This window comes from Arvicola amphibius, chromosome 3 (assembly GCF_903992535.2).
Source record: "Arvicola amphibius chromosome 3, mArvAmp1.2, whole genome shotgun sequence".
NCBI lineage: Eukaryota > Metazoa > Chordata > Mammalia > Rodentia > Cricetidae > Arvicola > Arvicola amphibius.
The window spans coordinates 99,777,316-99,801,937 of NC_052049.1; the positions used below are offsets into that span (position 1 = coordinate 99,777,316).

Sequence of the window (24,622 nt, forward strand, 5' to 3'; positions counted from 1 at the left end):
GCTTTTAAGTTCTGAGCCATCTCTCCGGCCCCTGAATTCTTAACCCTCTGGTGAACACAGTAGAATGTGGACTAGTGAACTGAGCATCTACCTCTCTCATACTCAGTTTCTTTAGTAATAACTGTCCTTCCGCTATTGACCTCTGGTTCCTGATGTTGATGGGAACCCCAAACAGTAATGACCAAATGTCTCTGATGGCTTGTATGAGCCAGTCTATGAAACACTTATTTCCTTTGTCTGTCTTAGATTATAGAGCCTTTGTTTTAAGGAAGGGTGGACAGTCTTATTTCTTAGTTTCTCTGTGTTTGTAACACTCAGACTGATCCTGTCTATCCCTATATCCCACAGTTTCATGAGCCAGACTGAGGCAGATTATTTCATTCCTTATTTAAAAGTCTTTCCCAGTCAAGCAATTCAGAGACAGAGTAATTCTTGGTCATTGTAGTTTCCTGTACTGGCCATTATTAAGCCCACCCATCCACATGCTGAGTCATAGATTTTCTCTTTCTCTGTATTAAAGGTCAGACGTAAGGGATCTTCTATTGCATCCATTCCTTTTCTTCCTTTTTGCTGTCTAATTCTTCCCATGGGTTCCAAGTTTCAGATTCTCTTTCCCCTGCGTTCCATCAGCTGTAAAATATGTCAAGCCAGTACCTACATCTCATCTTTCCCTTTCATATTTTCCCCACAAAATCAGAGGTAAATGCTGAGGGTAGCATCCACATTTTTTTCCCCACTGTTATTCTGCTCTTACATGGGAAGGTTCCTTTTGGGCAGACAGCTTAGCCTCAGCTTTGTGCATGTCTTACTGCCCAGAGCAAAGACCATACAACAGCTGTATTCTCTTGTTGACAGAAGTTTCTGTCCTGCTGGATCCCACAGCCATTCTCTCCCAAAGAAACACACAGAGGCCTACATTAATTATAAACTGGCTGGCCTATTAGCTCAGGCTTTCTTATTAACTAACTCTTACATCATATATTAACCCATAATTCTTGTCTGTGTTAGCCATGTGGCTTGGTACCTTTTATCAACGAGGCATTCTCATCTTGCTTCCACTGTGTCTGGGTGATGACTGCAGACTGAGTCTTTCCTCTTTCCAGAATTCTCCTGTTCTAGTCACCCTGCCTATACTTCCTGCCTAGCTATTACTACTGGCCAGTCAGCATTTTATTAAAGCAGTACAAATGACAAATCTTTACAGGGAACAAGACCATTGTCCCACAGCATTCTCTTATCACAAACATGTTACTTTTAGGGACTGAAATATATTCTCTAATATATCAGCTATTGGGGAGGTACTTGTGTGGTAGACTTCATTTATCATCAAGATATGCTGCTCCATACCATGTAGAGGAAGATGGACATCCTGGGATCTGCTCTCCCCTCATCTCCTGTGTAAATGGAAATAAGTCTTCAAAGTCTTCAAATATCATTCCAATGCCCAATCAGTATCCTTATTTCTTTGATTGCCTGGGAAAGTTTTTTAAATTTCTTGTTCGAATTGGGGTCTGAATAAGGGCCATCCATTGCAGCTGACTGCATCTTTGGAGTTTCTTTTCACATGTCCTCGCTCTCCCCTTGCAGCCGGCGTGTCTGTGTTGAAAAAAACTGGTCACATGTCCTGTAGTTTCCACACTTGGATTTTGCTGGTAGCATCCTCATGTTGTTGCTTAACGTACTTTCTTCCTTTTATTTCCTGTAGACTAGCATCTAGATCTAGAGGCTTAATCAGGTCAGATTCGTTTCAAACCCCACACTCAGCAGATAGAGGGGTGAACTGCTTCTTTTCCTGTGGTGTCAGGAGCCACTAGTGTTTATTCTCTAGCTTCTTTATTTCATCAGGACTTGCAAAGTTGTGATTCTCTAATTCGATTCTGTTATTCCTACTCATTAATTAGGTAGAAACATTTTATAAAGAGATAAAGAGATTATGCCGGATGTGGTAGCACACACTGTAACCTCAGCCTGTGATCTTAGCACTTGGTGGACAGAGAAGCAGCAGGATTGCCAGGCCACCCAGGGCTACATGGAAAGACACTATTACTACATATCCTTGCAGAGGCAGAGGATCTCTGTGAGTTTTAAGCCAGCCTGGTCTACATAACTGAGGTTAGACTGAGTTACATAGTAAAACCACGTCTCAAAACAACAATGAAAGTAAAGCAAAAAGAAGAGAAAGAAAAGACAAAAATCGTCTTAATCATAAAATTACTCAAAGATACAGATTTGTATAGGAAAAGCACAATAGAATACTTTAAATGCCAGATTGACCACTTATATTTACTGGTTTTCAAAGTAGTAAGTCAGTTTCCTTGTGTTATCCAAAATAACCAGTCTCTCTGTGTGTGTGTGTCTGTTGTTTTGTACTCATGAAGTTTACATATGTAATACATGTGACACGTGATGTGCTTGAGCCTACTGCTTTTGTTGCCCTTATGGGTGTCCAGGCTCCCTCATCTTTGTTTCTTCACACGCGACCCTTTCCTGTGTTAGGAAGACCCAGTGTTCCAGGCTCATTTTCCATCACTGCCCAGAGCTAGCACCACTCAATCTCCTAAGCATCTCTCATCCATTTTATAGAAAATATTCTTTAGAGACTACTAACAGGGCACTAGCATAAATTTCGTTTCTAATTTGCCTCAATATTGCAGGTTATTTGGTTGTGATCACCAGGTAGCTGTGGATATATTTGTGTCATGAATTCAAATCTGAGTATAAAAGATAAAAATACTAATCCAGGAAACTTTTATAACTCTTTTTAAGGCTTAAAAGGTTGAGTATTTACCTTGGTGACTAATTGGAAGCCATTTTTGAGTGAGGAGGCATTGGTTGTTTCCTGTATATATTATCTCTCTGTATCAGTCAGTCTCTTCACACACATGTAATTACTGTGAAGAGGTCCATTCACTCAAGAAATCAGTTAAATAAATCAATAAATAAGTTTATTAAAGAAAGAGAGAAAGAAAGAAAGAAAGAAAGAAAGAAAGAAAGAAAGAAAGAAAGAAAGAAAGAAATCATATCAGGCCAGATGTGGTGGTGCACGCCTTTAATCCCAGTACTCCAGAGGCAGAGACAGGCTGGTCTCTGAGTTTGAGGCCAGCCTGGTCTATAGATCGAGTTCTAGCACAGTCAGGAATACTCAGAGAAACCCCGTTAAAAAAAAAAAAAACAAAACAAAATGGGGCATCATATTGCAAGACCACCATCATAAGGTTTTGCAAGCATGGGAAACCTGGGAACTGTCTCAGTAGGAGTGTGAGCACTGGCAGTTCTCCAACTTGGCACTTAGGATCTTCTTTTGGTCCCATATAATTGAGGCAAGCCTCAACCACAGTATGTAGCCAAGGCTGAGGATATAGCTAAGCTGGTAGAGCATTTGCTTAGCATTTAGGAGTCCTTGTGTATAATCCATAGCATAGTATAAACTGGGCATGGGATTACATGCCTATAATCTCAGGAGATGGGAGGCAGGACAACCAGAAGTTCAAGGTTGTTCTCTATAACATAGTAAGTTTGAGGCTATTTTGGAATAGAGACCCTATCTGAAAAAAAAAAAAAAAGTAAACTCCTGTGTTAGCTTCTAGAGGTTATAGACCTGTGCCACCGGGCCCAGTGCATTTAGGATTTTCAGCATAGGATTATGCTGGTGTGGCAAGAACACAACCATACACCATTTGGGGTTCCTGTTTTTCAGGTGGGGGGTCTTATTTTGTTGCTCTGACTGGGCCTGGTGGATCTGTCCCCTGTGGCTATACAGGTTCTAAATATGCCTGGGATAGGATGGACTATACTATAACATTTAGTAATTTATGTGTGTGTTTTTTTTGGTATATATCAATTTTTCATTTTGAAACAGGGTCTTACTTTGTAGCCTTGACTATCTTAGAACTACTGTGTAGGCAAGGCTGGCCTTGATCTCATAGAAATCCCCCTGCCTCCGCAGTATCGATTAGAGCGTGTGTTACAGTACCTAGCCATTTGTGTGTGTTCACAAAATATATTCCACTCACTGTCTTTTAAGTTCATGGACTTACTGGGGTACAACCCATAAGATAAGCAGAGAAGCATTTGTTTCTTTCAGCACTTACACTAAAATCAGAAGACCACTGACTTTGGTTTATTTCCTGTTTTCAGCTTCTGAAATTCAAATGATGACGCTGCCCCCGGGTCAATTTGTGATCACAGACAGTGGTGTGGCGACTCCTGTCACCTCTGGGCAAGTGAAAGCAGTGACTCCGGTGAGTCTGCCAGGACTGTGTGATAGCTTGGTCACAGTGGCTCTCCCTCTTTCCCTCCCTCCCTCCCTCCCTCCCTCCCTCCCTCCCTCCCTCCCTCCCTCCCTCCCTCCCTCCCTCCCTCCCTCCCTCCCTTCCTTTTGAAGTCCTGGGAATAGAACCCAGACCTACCTGTACATGCAGACATGCTGGGTAGGTGACCTACCGCTGAGCTACCTCCCCAGGCCTCCTATTTCTTTAAACTGTTTCGGAAAGCTGGTCCTTTATTCTTTTATCCTTAGTTCATTGCTCAGGAGGATAGTGCACAGGGAATGTTGATTCAACTTATAACTACAACAAACTTCCTAGATCTATCCATATGATTATAATTTTATGGACTTTTTATAAATTTTACAAGACTTTAGCTGGGAAGAAATAATATAATGAATCAATTAATGGTGTGTGTGTGTGTGTGTGTGTGTGTGTGTGTGTGTGTGTGTGTTTGAGACAAGGTTTAACTATGTAAGCCAAGTTGACCTTAAAATTGCAATCCTCCTGCCTCAGCTTTCTGGGATTACAGGCATGTACCACTAATATTTCTGGTTTATAGAGCTTTTGTGGGAGGTGGGGAGTGTTGAGACAGGGTCTTGCTATATAGCCCCAGATAGCCTGGAACTTGTATGATGACAGTCATGAGCATCCATGCTTGACTAATGTCGAGCTGCTTTACGTCATTTAACTACATAAAGAGGTGTTGCCATCAATTAGCATATTTATTTAACTTGAGCAATATTTAACCATGTTGATTGTATGTACTATGTTTTTATTTTTGGGTTTATGCTGGCCTATCTCTAAGTTATTTGGAAAAGATTTTTTTCTCAAAATTTGATTGACTATTTTTATGTGTGTGTCTGCATTTATGTACATACATAATATACACATTATGTATGTATACTCTGTACACTTAAGTATCTAGTGCCTGTGGAGACCAGAAGAGGACAGGGAATTCCCTGAAGCTAGAGATAGAAGAGGCAGTTGTGAGCTGCCATGTGGATGCTGGGAACGTATATTTTCAGGAAGTACCAGTGCGCTTGACCACTTAGCCATCTCTCCAGCCCCCAGAATATATATATATATTTAAGTTAAGAGACTTCTTGGTAGGGGTCGGGGTAGGTGGGTAGTGGCACATGCCATTACTTGGGAAGCAGAGGCTGTTGGATCTCTGTATGTTTGAGGCCAGCCTGGTCTATATAGTGAGACTCTATATTTTGTTGTTGAACAACCAACAACAAAAACAACCAACAACAAAAGAAAACAAACACAAAAAGAAAAATTCTCTTAGAAGTAGGGGTGTGGCTTAGTGGCAGCACACATACTGAACATGTGTGAGGCCTGAGTTTAGTCTCTAGCATTGCAGAACAGCAACAAAAACTTTTTTGGGAAAAAACTCTGGAGATCTGGTGTATTTCATGGTGGCTACTTGAAAACTGCTGAGACCAGATCTTAAATGTTCTCACTACAAAATGTTCCTTTGCTAAAGGTTAGTGGTCCTAGGTGAATAAACAGCCCCTGCTCCAGAGGCAGAGCCGCAGGAAAGTAAATCGTACTCTGAAATTGCTTCAGGGTGGGGCTGAGACACTCAGCCCTAGGTGAGTCAGTGGTTGTTTGCTGTAGCTTGTTTTCTGAGCAAGCTTGGAAAGACTGCCTGAGTTCCTCTCTGAGTTTTTTTTTTAATATTTATTTATTTATTATGTATACAACATTCTGTCTGTGTGTATGCCTGCAGGCCAGAAGAGGGCACCAGACCCCATTACAGATGGTTGTGAGCCACCGTGTGGTTGCTGGGAATTGAACTCAGGACCTTTGGAAGAGCAGGCAATGCTCTTAACCTCTGAGCCATGTCTCCAGCCCCCCTCCTTTTTAAAGATTTATTTATTTATTAAGCATACAATGTACTGCTGTCAGGAAGGCACTAGGTCTCATTACAGATGGTTGTGAGCCACCATGTGGTTGCTGGGACTTGAACTTGGGACCTCTGGAAGAGCAGCCAGTGCTCTTACCATCTGAGCCATCTCTCCAGCCCCCTCTCTGAGTTCCTTTTTCCCTTTGTTTAGCTTCATGTTATTATAACTTGAGATAATTAATAACCAAGGTTTATTCAGTTCATGGTTTTGGAGGTTGCACTCTGTGATTGAGCCAGTGGTCCTGTTGCTTTGGGCCTCGGTAGCACAACATGGTGAGGGTGCTTGGCTCAGTGAGTCACTCTCAAAGAAGAGGAAGGGGCCGGGTATCTCAGGGCCTGTGCCCAGTGACCCCAGGACCTCCCATGAGGCCTCACATCCTAATGGTTCTACTGCCTCCCAAGATTGCCCAAGGGACCAAACCTTTAAAACATGGGGGATCTTGCCAGGCAGTGGTGGTGCATGCCTTTGATCCCAACACTCAGGAAGCAGACTCAGACTAATATCTGTAAGTTCGAGGCCAGCCTGTTCTACAGAGTGGGTTACAGGACAGCCAGGGCTACCTGTTGGCGAGCGGTCGATAGAATTAACCAGACTAGATTTAATATAAAATATTCAGCTTTAATAAGGGAAAGAAGGAGAGCTTACAAAGCCAGGGTTCCAGCGGAGTGCAGGAAAACAAAGAGGAAAAACAAACGCACAGGGATGTTTTATGTTTCTTTTGGCCCAAGGGGAACATGCCCAAAACTGAATGTGATTGGCTGAGGTTCCCCTTCAGCTACCTAGAGAAACCTTTTCTTAAGGGACAGGGACACTTGTCCCTATCATAGCATCTTGCCCTTCTGTCTGAAATGTTATTTCTTTTAAAATGCTAAGTGTAGTGGTGCATGCTTATGATCCAAGTGTTTTGGAGGTGGAGATAGAAGGATCAAGAGTTCAAAGTCATCTTCAGTTACATAGTGAGTTTAAGGCTAGCCTGGGCTAAATAAGATCTCACCTAAAAAATTAATATAATGAATAAAATGCCCATCATGTATGTATGAAATTCTCATGGTCAAAGGAAAAAAATGAGAAAAAAAGCAAAGACAATGTGAGAGTTCCCTTAAATTTATTCAGTGCAAGGAGCTATATTCTAAGACTATATTATTCCCGTGCTTTCTTTTTTTAAAAAATATTTATTTTGTGTGCATGCTGTACATTGAACCCAGGACCTCATGCATGCTACCACTGAGCTACACCCCAACCCCTTTCCCATGTTCTCAAGTAGAAAGCACATACTTGTAGCAAATTATTTTATTTTTAAAGATATTTAAAAATATTGTTTAATAATGTATGTTTGTGGGAGCAAGTAGGCTACATGCATGTGAATTCAGGTACCCCAGGAGACCAGAAGAGGGCATCAGATTTTCTGGAGCTGAGTTACAGATGTGGGGAACTGAACTTGTGTTCTCTCTATGAACAGAGGACATATGCCCTTAACTGCTGAGCCATCTCTCTAGCCTTTGTTCTAGTATATTCTAAATGTTTTTACTTGGAAAACTAAAACTTAGGGCTCGTTTAATGGGGAACCTCAGCCAATCACATTCAGTTTTGGGCATGTTCCCCTTGGGCCAAAAGAAACATAAAACATCCCTGTGCGTTTGTTTTTCCTCTTTGTTTTCCTGCACTCCGCTGGAACCCTGGCTTTGTAAGCTCTCCTTCTTTCCCTTATTAAAGCTGAATATTTTATATTAAATCTAGTGTGTGTGTGTGTGTGTGTGTGTGTGTGTGTGTGTGTGTTGGGGGGCAGCCAGAGGTCAACCTCAGGAGTCATCCACTTTGTTTAATGCAACAGGGTCTCTTACCGACTTGGAGCTCATGGATTTTAGGGCCCCGGGATCTACTTCTATATCTCTCCACAACACTAGGAGTACATTGAGTGCCCTGATACTTTGGGGAGGGTCCATTTCTAGGACTTGAACTCAGCTCTCTATGCTTTTGCAGCAAAGACTTAACTGACAGAGCCATTTCCTCAGCCCCATTAGTATTACTTTAAAATGCTTTTAGACTTTGAAATTCTATTAGCTGGGAACCATTAATGTTGAAGACCTGTCAGGCTGCCCCTTTATAGAGACCTTATCATTCATTTTGGATGAATTTTAACACTTAATTGGCATTAAGTTTCTAAATTCTTAGGAGCAATTTTTAAAAAAGCGTATTTTATTTTATTTTCATTAAAAAACCTTTTTTTGCCAAGTAAGGTACCAGTATGCCTCACAGTCTCTAAGGTTCCTCATTGTGTTATCTGATGACACAGCAAAAGTGCTGCTTTGAGTTACCTTTGGAGTCAATTACTGTGACTTAGCCATCCTCCAGAAAGGACGCAGGTAAAGCATCTCTCAGAGGTTACCTATTTGGGTCCCCTTGAAGCATTGCTTTGGATTATTGCTCCTCTCTTCCAGTAGTTCCCTCGCTCTCTTCCAGATTCCAGTTCTTTTAAAAGATCTTTTTCTTTTGCTCTAGGGTCATTATGTATTAGCAGAAAGTCAGCCAGAATTGGAGGAAAAGCAAACCTCTGCCCTCTCTGGTGCAGTCCAGGTTCAACCCTCTGCACACAGTGACTCCCTGGACTCCACAAGCCCCAGCCAACAGCAGACTACACAGTACATCATCACGACCACCACCAATGGGAGCGGGAGCAGCGAAGTACATATCACCAAACCGTAGATTTCATCCTGCTGCTGGAGTCCAGAGCTCACACCACGTCTTCTCATTCGAAATCTGAAGCTTCAAACACCTAGACCTCTTTTTAAAGATTTATTACTCATCAAGAGTTTGGAAACTACAATTTTGACACACATATGCCAGGGGTAATTTTTGCCAAGGTCATCTTTACCCAATTGACTCTTCAAACCCTTGGGATTTCTGCCATGGAATGCAGTTCCTTCAGGGGAAAGTTGACTTCCAGATGGAGAAACTTGGCCTTGCTCTTGAGCTGGTTGTTTGTTTTGTTTTCATTTTTGAACACACTGACAAGCCTTACTGTCCCTTTGTGGAAATACTAAGTGGCATATTATGTTCATACCAAAGGTGGACACAGGATGTACCAAGTCCATGGTCATTGGACTTCTGAAATTCAAGCTATGGTATCAAAAGAGGAGTATTTGCTTCATGGGTGTGATTAGGTCAGAACCACTTTATCTCATGCATTTGAGTTTTCAGTAATTTAACAAAGGCAGCTTATTGGATGAAGACTTTAAAATGATAAGATAAAGGTTTGATGGTGGTGTTCTGAAGGAGAAACTGTCATCTAAAAATTTCTTATTACTGATCTCTCTCTTTCTCTCTCTCTCTCTCCTATATGAGGGCTCACTGTGCTGTCCAGTACAGCCTTGAACTCATGGGCTCATGAGATCCTCCTGCCTTAGCCTCCTATGTAGCTGGGACTACAGTCAGGCACCATCACGGCAGTTGTTTTTAATCTTTCTTATTTGGGAAAACCTAATGGGCAGTGGTGGTGCTCCTCACAGATGCTGACCCCAGCAGATCTGGCCTCATGGTCCACAAGCGTGGACTCCTTGGAAGACAAAAGGTTGCATGATCTCAACAGGATTTAAAAAGCCCCTACATTAAAGCTCTGCCTTCAGGCTTCTGGTTATATATAGCTGTGTTTAAGAAGGAAATACTAGTTCTATGAAAAATTACTAAAAATATAAATTGAGGATATATATGTAGGTACATATATATGTAGATACATATATATATATACATACATATACATATGGAGAGAGAAAGACAGACAGACAGAACTGAAACCTTGCCCTGCCTGGCAGGATTCATTTACTGCTCATTAGTAAAGGTTGAGTTCCTTACACCTACTGGGTTCATCAGGTGTATGTATAACACTTTGTGTGTGATGCTGCGAATCAAAACCCAGGGCCTCTTGCATGTTAGGCAGGTTCCCAACATTGAGCTACAATGCTAGTCCCTGCATCACACTTGTGTTCACATCACTGAGTGTATTTTGGTACTTTCAGTACTGTCTTAAAAATGAAGAGTCTTTGAACTTGGGTAGAAAGGTGGTCTTTCTGATTCCTAAGCTTTTTAAACTTTAAGCATATTGTAATTCACCCAGATCTTGTTATAAGATGACCAACTTCCCACTTAGGGCAAATAAAAATAAGGGGACCATTGTAATAATGAGGTAAAGGATGGGTGTGGAGGAGAATTAACATTGGTTGGGAGAGGAAAGCAGTTTTCTGTGTGATAGTTGTCTTCTATGTGTCCTGTTTGGGAGTCTTGTTTGTTGTGGATCTAGTGGGGAAGTATTGCCCTTCTTTTTACTGCACATTCCAGTTGTACCCAGAAGACATCTTAAAAGCTTGTATTTTAACAACTTTTTGTGACATCCATTTTAAAAATAATTATTGTAGAGTGAATTTACCACTCCAGATCAGGAAAACCTAAGTTCATTTCAAATGAAGTTAACTAATTTATTTTATTTACATTTCTGAGGAAAAACTGGGTCTGTGAATTAAGAAATAGACTATCTTCTGTGTGGTAAAGATGCCTTCCTGAAAAGTAAACATTTGGTTTTGAAGTCACTATTATGTAGATTCTGTACTTTCCTTTTGAGATCTTGTTCATAGACTTATGCCTGAAGATTTGGGCATGAAAAGAACTTGAGAAAATTACCTCAAAAATGTGTGGAAACTGAAAATAAACTCTGTATCTTTGATAACAAAAAGGTAACTATTTTCAACATAAAATGTTGGCTCCATGTCACAAAAACATAAGACTCTGGTTCCCACAATCCTGTAGTGTAATAGCTAACTATCGCAGAGTCTCAGCCATCTCAAAGGCACAGGTCTAGTTTCTGTAATTTAAATTGGGCTGTTAGAGCTGGCATGGTGGTGCACACCTTTAATTCCAGAATAGGAGGCAAAGGCAGGTACATCTCTGATTTGGAGGCCACTCCGGTCTACAGAGAGTTCAAAGACAACCAGAGCTATATAGAGAAATTTTGTCTTGGAAAACAAAAACAAACCAAAATAAATAAACAAATAATTTTGGCCTGTTGGATTCTCTTTAATTTGAGCCAGCAAGGTCTCTTCCCCACTTCTCAGGAATAGCCCAGTGATTAAAATAAAAAGCCAATCACTGAAGGAATGTTGGCTTTGTGTTGTTATTTTTTTAAGTTTTAAAATACACAGAGGAAAAATACTGTTGAAGGACTTTGTCCTTTTCCCTTCTAATTTTTTTTCTTTTTTGGTTCTTATATGGAATAAATACCATAACTACATCATCAACCGGAGATGTGGGTGGCAGTGAAGACATCACCACTTTAAGATCAGGTATTTTATGACTTTATCCCAAGGTATCAGAAGGGATGGCAGAGTATAATCCTTTTGACAGCCTGAATTGGGGAACATGTATGTTCCAGTGTCTACATGGTGATCTTTCCTCAGATACTGTGACACTGTAGACTGCATTCATTATGGTGTGAATACTTTGAAGTGGGTCGGATATAGATTTTTAACATTTTTATTGTTTAGTTTGTGCCCAGAGAAATGGATAGTTCATCATGTAAGATTCCTGTTTTTCTGGAAAGACTTTCTGTTTTGATGTTTTTGAGTTATTTTCTGACCTGGAATTGTCCTTTCAAAAAAAAAATTCTCAAAACATCAAGAGCTAAAAAACACCTAATGAGATGTTGAAGCTGGCCCATTGGTTGAAAGTATTGATTCTATCCTGTTATTTAAATGTGAACATTTATTGTATATTCAGTGAGTTATAGTGTTAATAGTCTTGTGCTACCCAGCAAGTGTAAAAATTAATAAATATTTTTTTAATAACTATGTTTTTTGTTTGTGTGTGTGTGAGAGAGAGTGTGTGTGCAGGGACTACTGATATGGGTTAAGTATTTTCTTTTAAATATTGCACCCATAGGCACGAGCCATCCTGGTCTGCATAGTGAGTTCTAGGTTAGTCTAAGCTACAGAGTGAAACCCTGTCTTAACACTCCCCTCTTCAAAATATTACCCTTTAGTTTCTGGTTCCTAATCTGGCATTCAAGAACTTTGAAATAGCCGGGCAGTGGTGGCGCATGACCTTAATCCCAGTACTCGGGAGGCAGAGGCAGGCGGATCTCTGTGGGCTCGAGGCCAGCCTCGTCTACAAGAGCTAGTTCCAGGACAGACACCAAAGCTACAGAGAAAACCCTTGTCTCGAAAAACAAACAAACAAAAAAGAAAAGAAAATCCCATCCTCAAGAGTAGAACCCTCTAAGGGAACTAAGGCCAGTTGGAATAGGAAAACCTAAGATGAATGATTAGAGGCTCAGTGTGGAGAAATCTGAGAGAAAATACTCCAAGGCAGGGTTGGAAGGCTCTAGCAAAGGTAAACTCCATGGTGGGTGACTCATAACCACTTGTTACTGGAGCTCTGGGGATCTGATACCTCTGGTCTCCTCAGACACCTGTTCTGTGCACATGCCCATACACACACAGACAGACACACATACTTTCAAAAATTCCAGGAGATCATCAAAACATTGGGGAAGGAAGGGGTCTTATGTTTCATGAGCTCATCAGGTTCTCATAGTAAATACTGAGTAGAACACTTGCCTAGTATGTGCAAGGCCCCATGTTCGTACTGTAAAATAAAACATAGATTACAGGAATTTGTGTTATTCTCAGGCCTTGTCCCATAAAGAAGTCACATGGCTCCTGGCACAAAACAAAGAAAAACCAAACAGAACACAGTTTACGGGTGTTTACCACCAAGACAGAACTCGAGAGACTGAGAGCAAGGGATGGAAAGGGAGAGTCAGACGTAGCAGAAATGTTCTTAGACGATTTGTCTGATAAAGGATTGTTATCCAAAATAGACAAGGAATATAAACTCGAAAGAAGAGAAAAGAAACAAACAACCCTAGTGAAAAATGGCCCAAAGGCACCTTAGCAAAGAATATACAAATAACAAAGGAACATATGAAAATACACTCCATGTTTGTTATCACCAGGGAACTTCAAATTAATATCAAAACAATACAAGGCTTTGGGTGCGGCTCAGAGGCAGGTGCCTACATCCGAACCCCACCACCCAAACCAAAACTATATTATTTACTGTCTCGTTGGAAAGAGAGGAGTGGTAGCACAAAGTGGTTATAGCAGTGCTGGGACATCTCAGGGAGGAGGACGGCAAGGATATCTCAGGGAGGAGGATGGCTGGGACGTCTCAGGGAGGAGGACGGCAGGGACATCTCAGGGAGGAGGACGGCAAGGACATCTCAGGGAGGAGGACGGCTAGGACATCTCAGGGAGGAGGACGGCAAGGACGTCTCAGGGAGGAGGACGGCTAGGACGTCTCAGGGAGGAGGACGGCAAGCTTAAAGGCAAAACGATGGAGACAGCTAAAAGATCAGTGGTTGCTGGAAATAGAGAAGTAGAGATGAGTAGGTGGGGAAGAGATTACTTTAAGTTAAATTAATTAATTAAAATAGATTAATTTGGGGGGCGGGCAGCGAAACAATTATCACTCAGATTCATCAGCATAGATTCATCAATTATAAAAAAAGTATCTCACCCGTGTGGGTGAAGATTATGTGCATGTGTGTGTAGGCAGGGGCAGGGAATTTGTGGCAAACCTATTCTTTGTTAAATTTTGCAGTGACCCTAAAACCGCTCTAAAAATAAAGTCGGACGAAAATGGTAATGTATTGATGCTGTCCTGTCTGGTCACGCAGAACGATGCTTCATACTTGATTTTCATAGTGCTCATTTCATTCCTACGTACATTTCATAGTTCATCAGTTCATACTTGGTTTCTAACTCTAACAGAATCTATGAATATCTGTGGAGCCAGTAGGGCACAAAGATTTAGCTGTATTTGAAAAGCACTATTTTCCATTGAGGGAAGGACATTAGCCTGGCATGTCCTGCTCCTCCGACATATCTACTAAACTGAAAAGAACTGTGGATAGTCTATACAGGACTAGAGAGCGAAGCTGGGGGGTACTTGAAAAGATGCTATTTCTAAATAAGACGCAGTTAGTCAAGAGGAGCAGTGATAATGAGAGAGAAAAGTGCGGTTTTCCATGTTTGTGCTTCTCCAGCTGGGGTGGGCGTTCTTCTTGGCCAACCTTCAACACTGCAAGAGTTCCTCCACTGTCCGGTGGCCTCAGCAAAGCCTTCTGCATAGAGCCGTGCTGCTGTAAGAGTTTTCTCCTCCTGCAGGGTAGTTCTTAGCTTCAGGAAGTCCCTGAAACGGACCAGATCCCCTTGGCTCCTCTCTATCGGAGCAAACGAAAAAGCTGAGAGTCCCCCACAGGTGGAAGGAAGCTGAGCTGCAAAGAGGGCTCCGAGAGGGAAGGTATTGCAAAGACTCTAGACCAGACCAGCCGCCTGAAAGAAGCAGAAACCAGCTGAGCTCACTTGGAAGAAGTTTAGAGCAACTGAGGGAGCTTTGAAGGTCATTCTCCAGCCTGTTGAGCTGCCTGCAGTCCTGTCCCAGGTTCCCTGCTTTTGTGAGCTGTCACGCGTGCTGGGGTGGGCCTTGGTGATGCAGTTGTCTTTGAGTCATTTCTGCTCCTATAAGTAGCCCCCTCACGCATACTCCTGTAAGTAACCCCAATAACACTCATTGGTTCGTCAAGTTGAACTTTGGTGGCATTGGATCCCTATGGTGAGCAGACGTGCGTTGCGTCTCCTAGGACAAATTCTGTCACATAACAAGTGGTTAGCACGGCTCCCGGTTACGTCGTGCTCTGCTTTAGCTGCCCGTGAAAGGGTGGAAAGGATGAAAGACTTGGAAGGGATGTAAGGGACACCGGAGCTGTTCAGATGCTGCCTCAGGCTCCACCCCAGCCCGTCCCACTCACTACGCCCCGCCCTGCTGTTTAGGTTACGCCCCACAGGTCCCGCCCCTTCCGCTGCCGGAGTCCTGAGCGTGCGCGCACCCAGACGCCTTTGCGGGAGCGAGCGCGTCCCGGAGCCCGCGGCCGGTCGAGCCAGCCTGGGAGACCCGCGGACCCGACAGAGGTGAGGGTGAGCCCTGGCATCGGGAGTCGGAGGGTGCCGGGTGAAGGGAAGAAGCGGAGCGGAGGGAAGAAGGAGGACTCCGAGATCTCCGTCGCCGTAGGCACGCGGCGAGCCCCTCGCGTGGGCCTGCGGCGGCCGGGTGGGCGAGGGTTAGGGTGAGGACGGGTGGGGGAGGGGAGGGGCCGCGGCGCGCTTCTCGCAGGTGGGGCTGGTAACCGGGGATTACGGCCCGAGCGAGCGAGAGCCTTTCCTGCTGGCGCCTCGCGAGGGTCTTGGTAGGCTAGCCCAGGTGCAGGGAGGAGGCCTTCCTGATGAGCGAGGAAGTCCCGGACACCCCAAGACTTAAAAGTCCACGGCTTCCGGGGTTCCAGCTCGCAGGTAGCCGCCTGCGTTTCTGATTTTGAGTTCTTGTGCGGAATAAGTGGCAAGGCAGAAGTTGTCACTAGGTACTGCGTGTAGCTTCACCAACCGTCGGCACTGGAAGAAGCTTATGAGTGAGTTGTGTAAACTGTGCACCTGTCAGATGAAGTACTGACTTTGTAGGCTGGTCTATGCCACTTGCGTTAAGCGGATTTAGTTCCAAGCATCAGGTTGCCCCCCCCCCCCCCATCTTGTTCCTTTCTTAGTTATTTAGCGGCCACATGTATTCAGGATGCCCTCATCTCGTAGCGAGCTGAAGATGTTGGGATCACACTGTTGCCTGGGGACCGACCACACAGTTGCGCCCTTGTAACACTGTATCTTTCCGTCTGAAATGTCAGAACTTGAAATCATTTCGCGGAAAAGTACTTCATTCTAGGTCGATCACAGGCCTGCACTTTATCGTTTGAGAACTTTGGAAGTGGGAAGGATTTTCAAAGTTATGTAAATTAATTTAGCGGCCGATTCTTCACTGTAAGAGCCCAAGAGTGGAAATAATGGTAGGGAGGCCCCGGTTCAACTCTATCTACCTGTAGGTAAGGAGCCTGACACCTGGCGAGGTAAGATGCCCCAGGTTAATGACAACACAAGGGTAGAAATCTGGTGTTTTGATTAAATCCAGTTCATCTTTCCATTGTTTGTGTGCTTTTTGATCTTTTTGTTGGTAGTAGCGGGTAAGAGAATGGATCCAGTCCGTATAGAGTGAGTTCACTGTGGGTTGGCCCTTTGTGAGCTGTGGCCTCGGTTTCACGCCCGATTCTAGCTTTGGGAAGATGCTCTCTAAACATGTTCTTTCTTGTATTTAGTTTTCTAAAAAGGGTGGCCAGCCCTGTTGAGTTAGTGCAGGAAAGAGGAGAATTGCATTAATTTACGTGGATCTGAAGATTAGATTGGCCACTGACAGCTAGTTGTAACAGTCTGGTGATTGGCGCCTTGGGAATTTATGTGGGCAAATGAAATCATGTCAAGCAGTTTTTATAATTTTAAATTATAAATATAATTTTAAATTATAAATATAATTATAATTTTAAATTATAAATATAATTATAATTTTAAATTATAAATATAATTATAATTTAAAATTATAAGTATATGCAAGAGGTATAGTGGGTATTGTGTGTGTGATGTTCCCATCTGTAGTCAGGTCCACTTGGAGTTGGGCAAATTATTTCCATACGTCAAGCCTCAGTATCAGTATCTGTAAGAAAGGTATAATAAGCACAGTTGTAAGAATTATGTGAGACCTGACACCTAGTCCTCGAGAAATAGCTTATATAAGTTAGCATCTGAGCTTCACTAATGTCTGTGGAATTATGACTTTTTAAAAATAATCTTACACTAAAAATATTGTCATCGGTTGGGTGTTGGTGGTGCATGCCTTTAATCCCAGCAGTTCGGAGACAGAGGTGGACAGACCTCTTTGAGTTTGAGGCCAGTCTGGTCTACAGAACTAGTTCCAGGACAGCTAGGACTGAGAAACCCTGTCTCGAAAAATTTAAAAAAAAAAGTGTGTATGTAAGTGTGCAAAAATGTCACAGCATTCCTGTGAAGGTGAGAGCACAGCATTCAGGAGTTACTGCCTTTTGTGGTGGGGCCTAGGGATCAGACCCAGGACATCAGGTTTGTGTGGCACACACATTTACCCTCTGGGGTATCCTGCCGGTTCTGCAAATGAATTTCTAGTAAACTTTTTAACAATTCAACAGTTACTAAAGACATTATGTTCTAATAGATTATTGACCTTGGAACTTGTAGTTATGAACCACGATCTGTGATTTATTTATTGCTTTTTGATACGGTCTCATGTCATACCCCAGGCTGGCCTGAACTTGTGATTCTCCTGCCTCAGCCTCCCAAATGCTGGGATTATGCTCTTGATTCACCGTGTCTGGTTTATCACTCAATTCCCGAGTCTTTTTCTTCTAAAATATCAAAGTATAAGAAACTTAAGAATTTAGGAGCTGTTAAAAAAGCATTTTGAAAAGTCTTACTGGGTAAGACTTGAACATGGTTGGAAAAGGGCTATTGAAAGGGAGGGAGGAGAGCAGCATGGTTCGAGGAGAGGATGGGGTGTAAGAGAGAGAGTAGAGCTGGGCGTGATTACTCACTCTGTCGTACTTGGTGCTGACACAGGAGGATTGGTGCATGTTGAGGCCAGCCAGCTATATAGTGATTTCCAGGCCATTTTGGGATGCAGAATGAGACCCTTCCCCTGCCTTAGAGATTTGAGATTGAATATTTGCCTCAACCAGATCTCTGCTTTTCTGTCTCAAGGTGTATACTTTTGTGTAGAATACCTGTGGAGAAGAAGCAATGGATTCTTTGGATCACATGCTGACAGATCCCCTGGAACTGGGTCCCTGTGGAGATGGCCATGGCACACGGATCATGGAAGACTGCCTTTTGGGTGGTACCAGGGTTAGTCTGCCTGAAGACCTTCTGGAGGATGTGAGTGATAACATTTTTGTAGTCATTTCTCTCCATCTCTTCTGAATCCTTTCCTCTGTACCTCTGCCTTTCTTGCTCCCTTTTGTTTACTACATTTCAGTATTTTTACCTTTAAAAGTATAGTATAGTTAGTATTCTGATTAAGGAAGACAGTATAAACTGTAGTTACATGTTTGATCAACAAATCAAAATAATAGTAGCATGATAAAAGTCAACACTATTATAACAGATAATTTTCACCAATAAGATAAAAAGGTTAAATACTTTAAGAGCAGAATTACGTTTCCCTAAAAATGGATTTCTTGTTGTGAATCATTAAACAAACCCAGATTTCTCTATGTCCATAAGGTAGGTAACCTGGTCAGGAGTAATATGTGACTTGGGGTAGAACATCAGCATGCCTTGACTTTCACAGGTCAGATGTATAGTCATCATTGGTAAGGAGGCTACCAACTATTAAGAGTGCTTTCTTATGCTCTCTCTTTCTCCCTCGCTCCCTCTCTCATAGGGTCTCATAGCCCAGGTTAGTTTTGACTTTACCATGTAACTGATGATGGCCTTGAACTTGGAATCCTTCCTTTATTTCCCAAGCACTGGGATTATAGATCGTACCACCATGTTTGGTTTATGTGGTACTGGAGATAGACTCCATGGCTTTGTGCATGGCAGACAATCATTCTGCCAACTAAGCTATATCCCCAGCCCAGATACAAGCATTCTGCCAAACAAACTTCATCTCCAACCATTATTTGTAATTTCTTTGTGTACTCTTTCAAGGACATTTCTTTATGGCATCCATTCTATCATCAGATGCTTATTTTATTTCATGCCAGACATGGTAAACTAAAATTGAGTGCAAAATGAGTTTCGAGGGAAAGATATCAGATAGTGGGTCTGAGGTGATTTAGAGACATTCATGAAAGGGTGTTTGGTGTTGAATTATCCTGTAGCTTCTTGCTTCAATTTCCATGACTCTGTTTTGTTGTTAGGGTAAAGTCACAGTTACCTACCAAGCTTATGTGTCCTTTTGTCTGCTGTCACTCACACCTTTCCTCTCCTTGGTCCAGCCAAACATGGTCTGAAGTTGTTACTTAAAAAATAAAATTACAGATAAGTGTATATAAACAAATACCTGTGTTTAGGCACATTTATATATTGCGTATATATTTAAAGTAGTGATAAGACATGCATGTCTGTAGGTGTTAGTAAATTCATTCACTGGTATTTTTACATATTTAGGGGCTGAAGCTGAAAGGTCACTTGAGCTCACTTGGTCAGGACCATCTTAAAAATGAAACCATCAAAAACCAATAGGTTCCACCTCCCTCAAAACTATGTAGCTCAACTATGTAGATCCCATCTAGGTAGTACAGAATTAATGCCATTGAAGCCCCTATGTATTTTTCTCTGTTTTACCTTTACTACCTCTCCATTTCCCTCAGTTGATAATTACTCTTTGCTGTTAATTCTTTTGCTTCTATGGCATTGTTCTAACTCTGTTTTTTTTTTTTTGTTTGTTTGTTTGATTGCTTGTTTTGTTTTTCAAGACAGGGTCTCTCTGTGTAACAGGCTTAGTTGTTCTGGAACTGGCTCTGTAGACCAGGCTGACCTTGACCTTGAACTCACAGAGATCCACCTGCCCCTGCCTCCTGAGTGCTGGGATTAAAGGCGTGCGCCACCACGGCCCACCTGGCTTGTTCTTTTTTCAGCGTATTTTTCCTCTTTCTTTAACTATCTTAACATTATCTCAGGTAGACTTTCTTGAACTGTGTACTTCTGTATACTTTAACTGTTCTTGAATTGCTTTGAACCTGTGTGTTATGCTTACTATTTGGTACATATATATCCAATATATATTGAGTGAATTAAAAGTGAAAACCAGGGGCTGGAGAGATGGCTCAGCAGTTAAGAGCACTGACTGCTCTTCCAGAGGACCTGGGTTCAATTCCCAGCATCCACATGGCAGCTAACAACTGTCTGTAACTCCAAGATCTCACACCCTCATACATACATGCAGACAAAACACCAATGCAAATAAAATGAAAAAAAAAAGTGAAACCCATGCTGGAATTGGTGCCTGCTTTTAAACTCAGCACTTGGGAGTTCAAAGCCAGTTTGATCTATATAGCAAGTTCCAGTCAGCCAAGACTATGTATCTCAAAGTAAAATAAAATATATATTAATTTAAAAATTGAAGTCAATTCTGTTTTCTGTTTTTTCTTAGTTTTTTTAGTCACCTCTTCTTAGACATCCCCCTCCCAATTAATTTTTTCTTGCAGTTTAGTTTAGGTTGAATTCACATGGCTGCCATCATACTCTAGCTTGCAGAGATAGTTTCCAAATGGGCTTCTCTTGGATATAATTTTCCTCTGGAGTATACTGCTGTATTGTGGTTTGTGTGCTCTCTTTAATAAACTTATTTTATTTTGAGGTACGGTCTTGCCATGCAGCCCAGACTGTACTTAAATTCATAGTCCTCCTGTCTCAGCCTCCCAGGTGCTAGTGTTACAGGTATGTGTTGCCATAACCAGTTAATCTGTGATTTTTAGAATTGAGTCAAGATCATTAGAATTTTAGTCTGTCTAACAAAACTTGAGGATAGCCGGGTGGTGGTGGCGCACACCTTTAATCCCAGCACTCGGGAGGTAGAGGCAAGTGGATCTCTATGAGTTTGAGGTCAGCCAGGTCTAAAACTCCAGGCTCCAAACCTACAGAGGAACCTTGTCTTGTAAAACTGAAAAACAAACAAACAAAAACAAAAAAACCCTGAGGATCATAATGATGGCTGTTACATAAGAAATGTGAATATACCTAAAACTCCTGAACTGTGTACCTAATAGTGATAAAATGGTAAGTTTTATGCTCTATGAATTTGGCTGTGCAGACACAAAACATCAGATGCCTATTTATCTGTTGCTTACTTTTTCTCCAAATTCTCCTAGCCTGAGATATTCTTTGATGTCGTCAGCCTCTCCACATGGCAGGAAGTCCTAAGTGATTCTCAGCGTGAACATCTCCAGCAGTTTCTGCCTCAGTTTTCCACAGACAATGTGGAGCAGCAGAATGAGCTCATCCTTGCCCTGTTCAGCGGGGAGAACTTCCGCTTTGGAAACCCTCTTCATATTGCCCAGAAGCTTTTCCGAGGTCTGTAGCTTAGAGTTTTATTTTTTGTTAGAGTTGAGTACACATTCACTTAGGCACATATACCTTTCATTTTCATCTTGATTTTTCCATACTAATGTGACCTCTGAGGAGAGTGGTTTTGTGTATTTGTTTGCTGTCTGCGCTATTTTTAAGAAATATGCTTGTATTGATTTATGATAGGAAATACATAATAGAACTTAGCTACGTAACCATCATAAGAAATAAAATATTGCCAGTCTGTGGTGGTGCACTCCTGTAATCCCAGCAGTCAGGAGGCAGAGGTAGATGAATCTCTGAGTTCGAAGTCAGCGTGGTCTACAAGAGCTAGTTCCAAGACAGCTAGGCCTGGAAAAACCAAAAAAAAAAAAAAAAAAAAAAAAAAGAAAAGAAAAGAAAAGAAAATATTTCCAGCATCCCAAGAATCTTTATGACTGATTTTTAAAATTTGGGGGAAAAAAAAGAAACCAGCTTACTGTTTGCTTTTTTTTTTTTCTTTTCCCTACAGAAAAAACATGATATCTCACCACCAAGTACACCTTTCTCTTTTAAAAGTGGGGTTTCAGTGTGTAGCCTGGGCTGACGTTGTGTTCAGGACAGTCCTTTTGCTTTAGTCTACCTAGAATTCCACACACAGCCACCACTCCTGTCTCAGCATGCGTATCTTTTCACAGAGGACATCTCCCACATAATCAGTCCTGTTAGCTGACTGTAAGAAAATTTGCACTCAATGAATAACATAGATATTCCTTGCTTTTTTTTCCCTATTTTTTTTTCTTAAGATTTATTTATTATGTATACAACATTCCTTCCATGTATGCTTGCATGCCAGAAGAGGGCACCAAATCTCATTATAGATGGCTGTGAGCCACCATGTGGTTGCTGGGATTGAACTCAGGACCTCTGGAAGAGCAGCCAGTGTTCTTAACCTCTGAGCCATCTCTCCAGCCCTTTTCCCTATTTTTTAAAAATTTTTTTATTTTTATTTTGGGCAAGGTCTCTCTTACTATGAGTCCTGGCTGGCCAGGAACTCTTGTGGTGATCTTTGCCTGAGTCGGCTATTACTTCAAGTATTCCAAGACAATTTGAGGTCACTCTTAGATTCACAGTTTGCTCTCTGACCTATGGAGAAAAGCCGAAGCCTCTTCCTTGTTTCTCAGTTGACTTCGTTTTGGCAGACTCGCCAAAAAGGGCAGTGGTATTTCCTTAACTTATGTTAAACTGAAATACTTGATATTGGCTAAAGGCTAGAGAGAACAGACCTATCATTTCAAATCTCTTGTTTTCTTGTGGATACTAAGTTTGTATTTTTTTTTTTTTTTTTTATGAGTGGTTTTGGAGATTTTGGAGATTGAATTCTCACATGCACATGCTAGGCAAATGGTTTACCCTTGAGCTACCGCCTAAATCTCCTTTATTTTTGTGGGTTTTGGTTTGGTTTGGTTTTTTGAGGCAGGGTCTGGCTCTTGCTTTGTAGACCAGACTGGCCTTGAACTCACAGAGATCTGCCTGTCTCTGTGCTGGGATTAAAAGCACACACCACCACTGCCTGGACCAAAGCCTCCTTTATTTTTGTAAGAGATAGTCCTCACTTTGTTGTCCAGAGTAGCCCTTAATTAGGTTTATAATCCTCTTACCTGGCCTTCCAAATGGCTGGGGTGATAGGCACACTGCTCTACACAGCTGTTTTCTTCTGTGATGGTTATTAATTTAAAGACAATTTTTCCTTTGGTTGGTAACAGTCTGTTTCACTGTGGCTCAGGACTCTGGTGGGAGGGCACTCTCTTCCCTCATGCTAAACAAAGTAGGGTCCCTGGCAGGATTTAGAGGGCTATAGAAGGGCTCTTAGGTAAGTGGGCAGTGCTGCTGTGCTTCCCCCACACAGTATGATTGCACACAGACAAGTGATGGAGGAAGAGACAGATTGCTGTGTATTTCTCTGACTAGAGACTATGTATTTCTCTTTGTATTTCTAGTTTTAATGAAGATGATGGTGTTACTGTGGTTACTATGGTTTATCATTGTTTTTCACCATTCATTTATTTTTGGGTCTCTCTCTTGATTCTCTTAGTCTTTTTATTTATTTATTTTTTATTTTTTTATTTTTGGTGCTACAACCACATCTCTTGTATACTCATTACATATGTGTGGACTGATGCATTTATAGTTGTACCTGTGTTTTTAAGATGGACACTTTAACCCTGAAGTGGTCAAGTATCGTCAGCTCTGCTTCAAGTCACAGTACAAGCGGTATCTCAACTCCCAGCAGCAGTATTTCCATCGGCTGCTGAAACAGATTCTTGCTTCCAGAAGTGTAAGTAATGCTCAGAACTAGGTATTCAGCATGGGCAGTGACCTGGCAAGCGTAGCTTTAAGTAGTGGTTATGGTGTAAAAGCCAAGAGAACCATTAACAAAAGTTGGGCTTTCTCTTATCCTCTTATGAGCAGTTTAGATTTCAGAGATGTTGAAACAGGAAAAACAAAGTACTTCCTAGAATCAGCAAAGGGACTCAGACTCATTGGCTATTGAGGCTGTCTAGGATGCTTTTGGAATTGATGTAAAAATACATGCTGGCTCTGACTCTGTCACATAAATGTAGAACAGAATTTGGCCTCATGATCCCTTCTAGTTTGATAATTCTCTGAGGCAGAGTTATTAGGAGTTCTTAACTTTATTACATATTTATTTACTTAATTTGTGTGCAAGTGTGTGCTTATGTGTGGGTATGCATGTGCCACATAGCATGTGTGGTGCTTAGAGGGCAACTTATTAGAGACTGTTTTCTTCTGTCATGTGCTTAGTCCCAGTGAACAAACTTGTCAGTCTTGGTGGCAAGTATCTTTACTTACTGTAACCTATTACAGTTTGAAATGTTCTTTGAGATTTAGTATAGAAATACCTGGATGTTTAATATAAGTATTAATTTTGAGTGGAACAGGTCAACACTAAAATTGGTTATTTTTATCATATAATTCAGGTTGAGTGTTTTTTTCCTTTAAAAAATGTTTTTTTAGGGGTGGTAGGGAGCAGGGTTTTTTTGTGGCCCTAGCTGTTCTGGAACTAGCTCAGCAAATTATGCTGGCCTAGAACTCCCAGAGATCTGCCTGCCTCTGCCTCCCGAGTGCTGGGATTAAAGACGTGTGTCACCACTGCCTAGTAAGTGTTTCTAACTTGAAGTGCTTACAACCAGGAGTGTTTTGAATTTAAGATTTTTTTCAGAGGTCTGGAATACTTGTATATATTTTTTGGGCTAAGACATAGTTGTAAATAAAGCTACATTTAACACAAAGCTCATATATGTAGACTGAAGGTGATTTTGCAAAGTATTTGCAGCATATTTCTTGGGCTTCAGTCTATGACACAAGATTCAGTACAGCTATTTTCACTTGTGGCATTGTATTATTGTTACTCGTG

The 24,622-nt window shown here is 41.7% G+C and overlaps 2 protein-coding genes across 8 annotated transcripts in view; both read left to right on the plus strand.

The window, feature by feature from the left end:
• Prdm10 (PR/SET domain 10) overlaps nt 1-12,015 on the plus strand; it is a 106,837-nt gene extending 94,822 nt beyond the window's left edge. For all 3 annotated transcript variants that reach the window (XM_038321896.1, XM_038321898.2, XM_038321897.2), the window contains exons 21-22: nt 4,138-4,241; nt 8,681-12,015. In XM_038321896.1, the coding sequence (XP_038177824.1) occupies nt 4,138-4,241; nt 8,681-8,884 (308 nt within the window). In that variant the 3' untranslated portion in view covers nt 8,885-12,015. The remainder of the gene's footprint in view (nt 1-4,137; nt 4,242-8,680) is intronic.
• Nucleotides 12,016-15,097: 3,082 nt separating this feature from the next.
• Nfrkb (nuclear factor related to kappaB binding protein) overlaps nt 15,098-24,622 on the plus strand; it is a 34,707-nt gene continuing 25,182 nt past the window's right edge. For 4 of the 5 annotated variants that reach the window (XM_038321850.1, XM_038321852.1, XM_038321854.1 and 1 more), the window contains exons 1-4: nt 15,098-15,198; nt 17,893-18,066; nt 21,009-21,210; nt 23,394-23,521. In XM_038321850.1, the coding sequence (XP_038177778.1) occupies nt 17,932-18,066; nt 21,009-21,210; nt 23,394-23,521 (465 nt within the window). In that variant the 5' untranslated portion in view covers nt 15,098-15,198; nt 17,893-17,931. Of the gene's footprint in view, nt 15,205-17,892; nt 18,067-21,008; nt 21,211-23,393; nt 23,522-24,622 lie in introns of all 5 variants that reach the window. The other variant, XM_038321851.1, reaches the window with a different exon arrangement.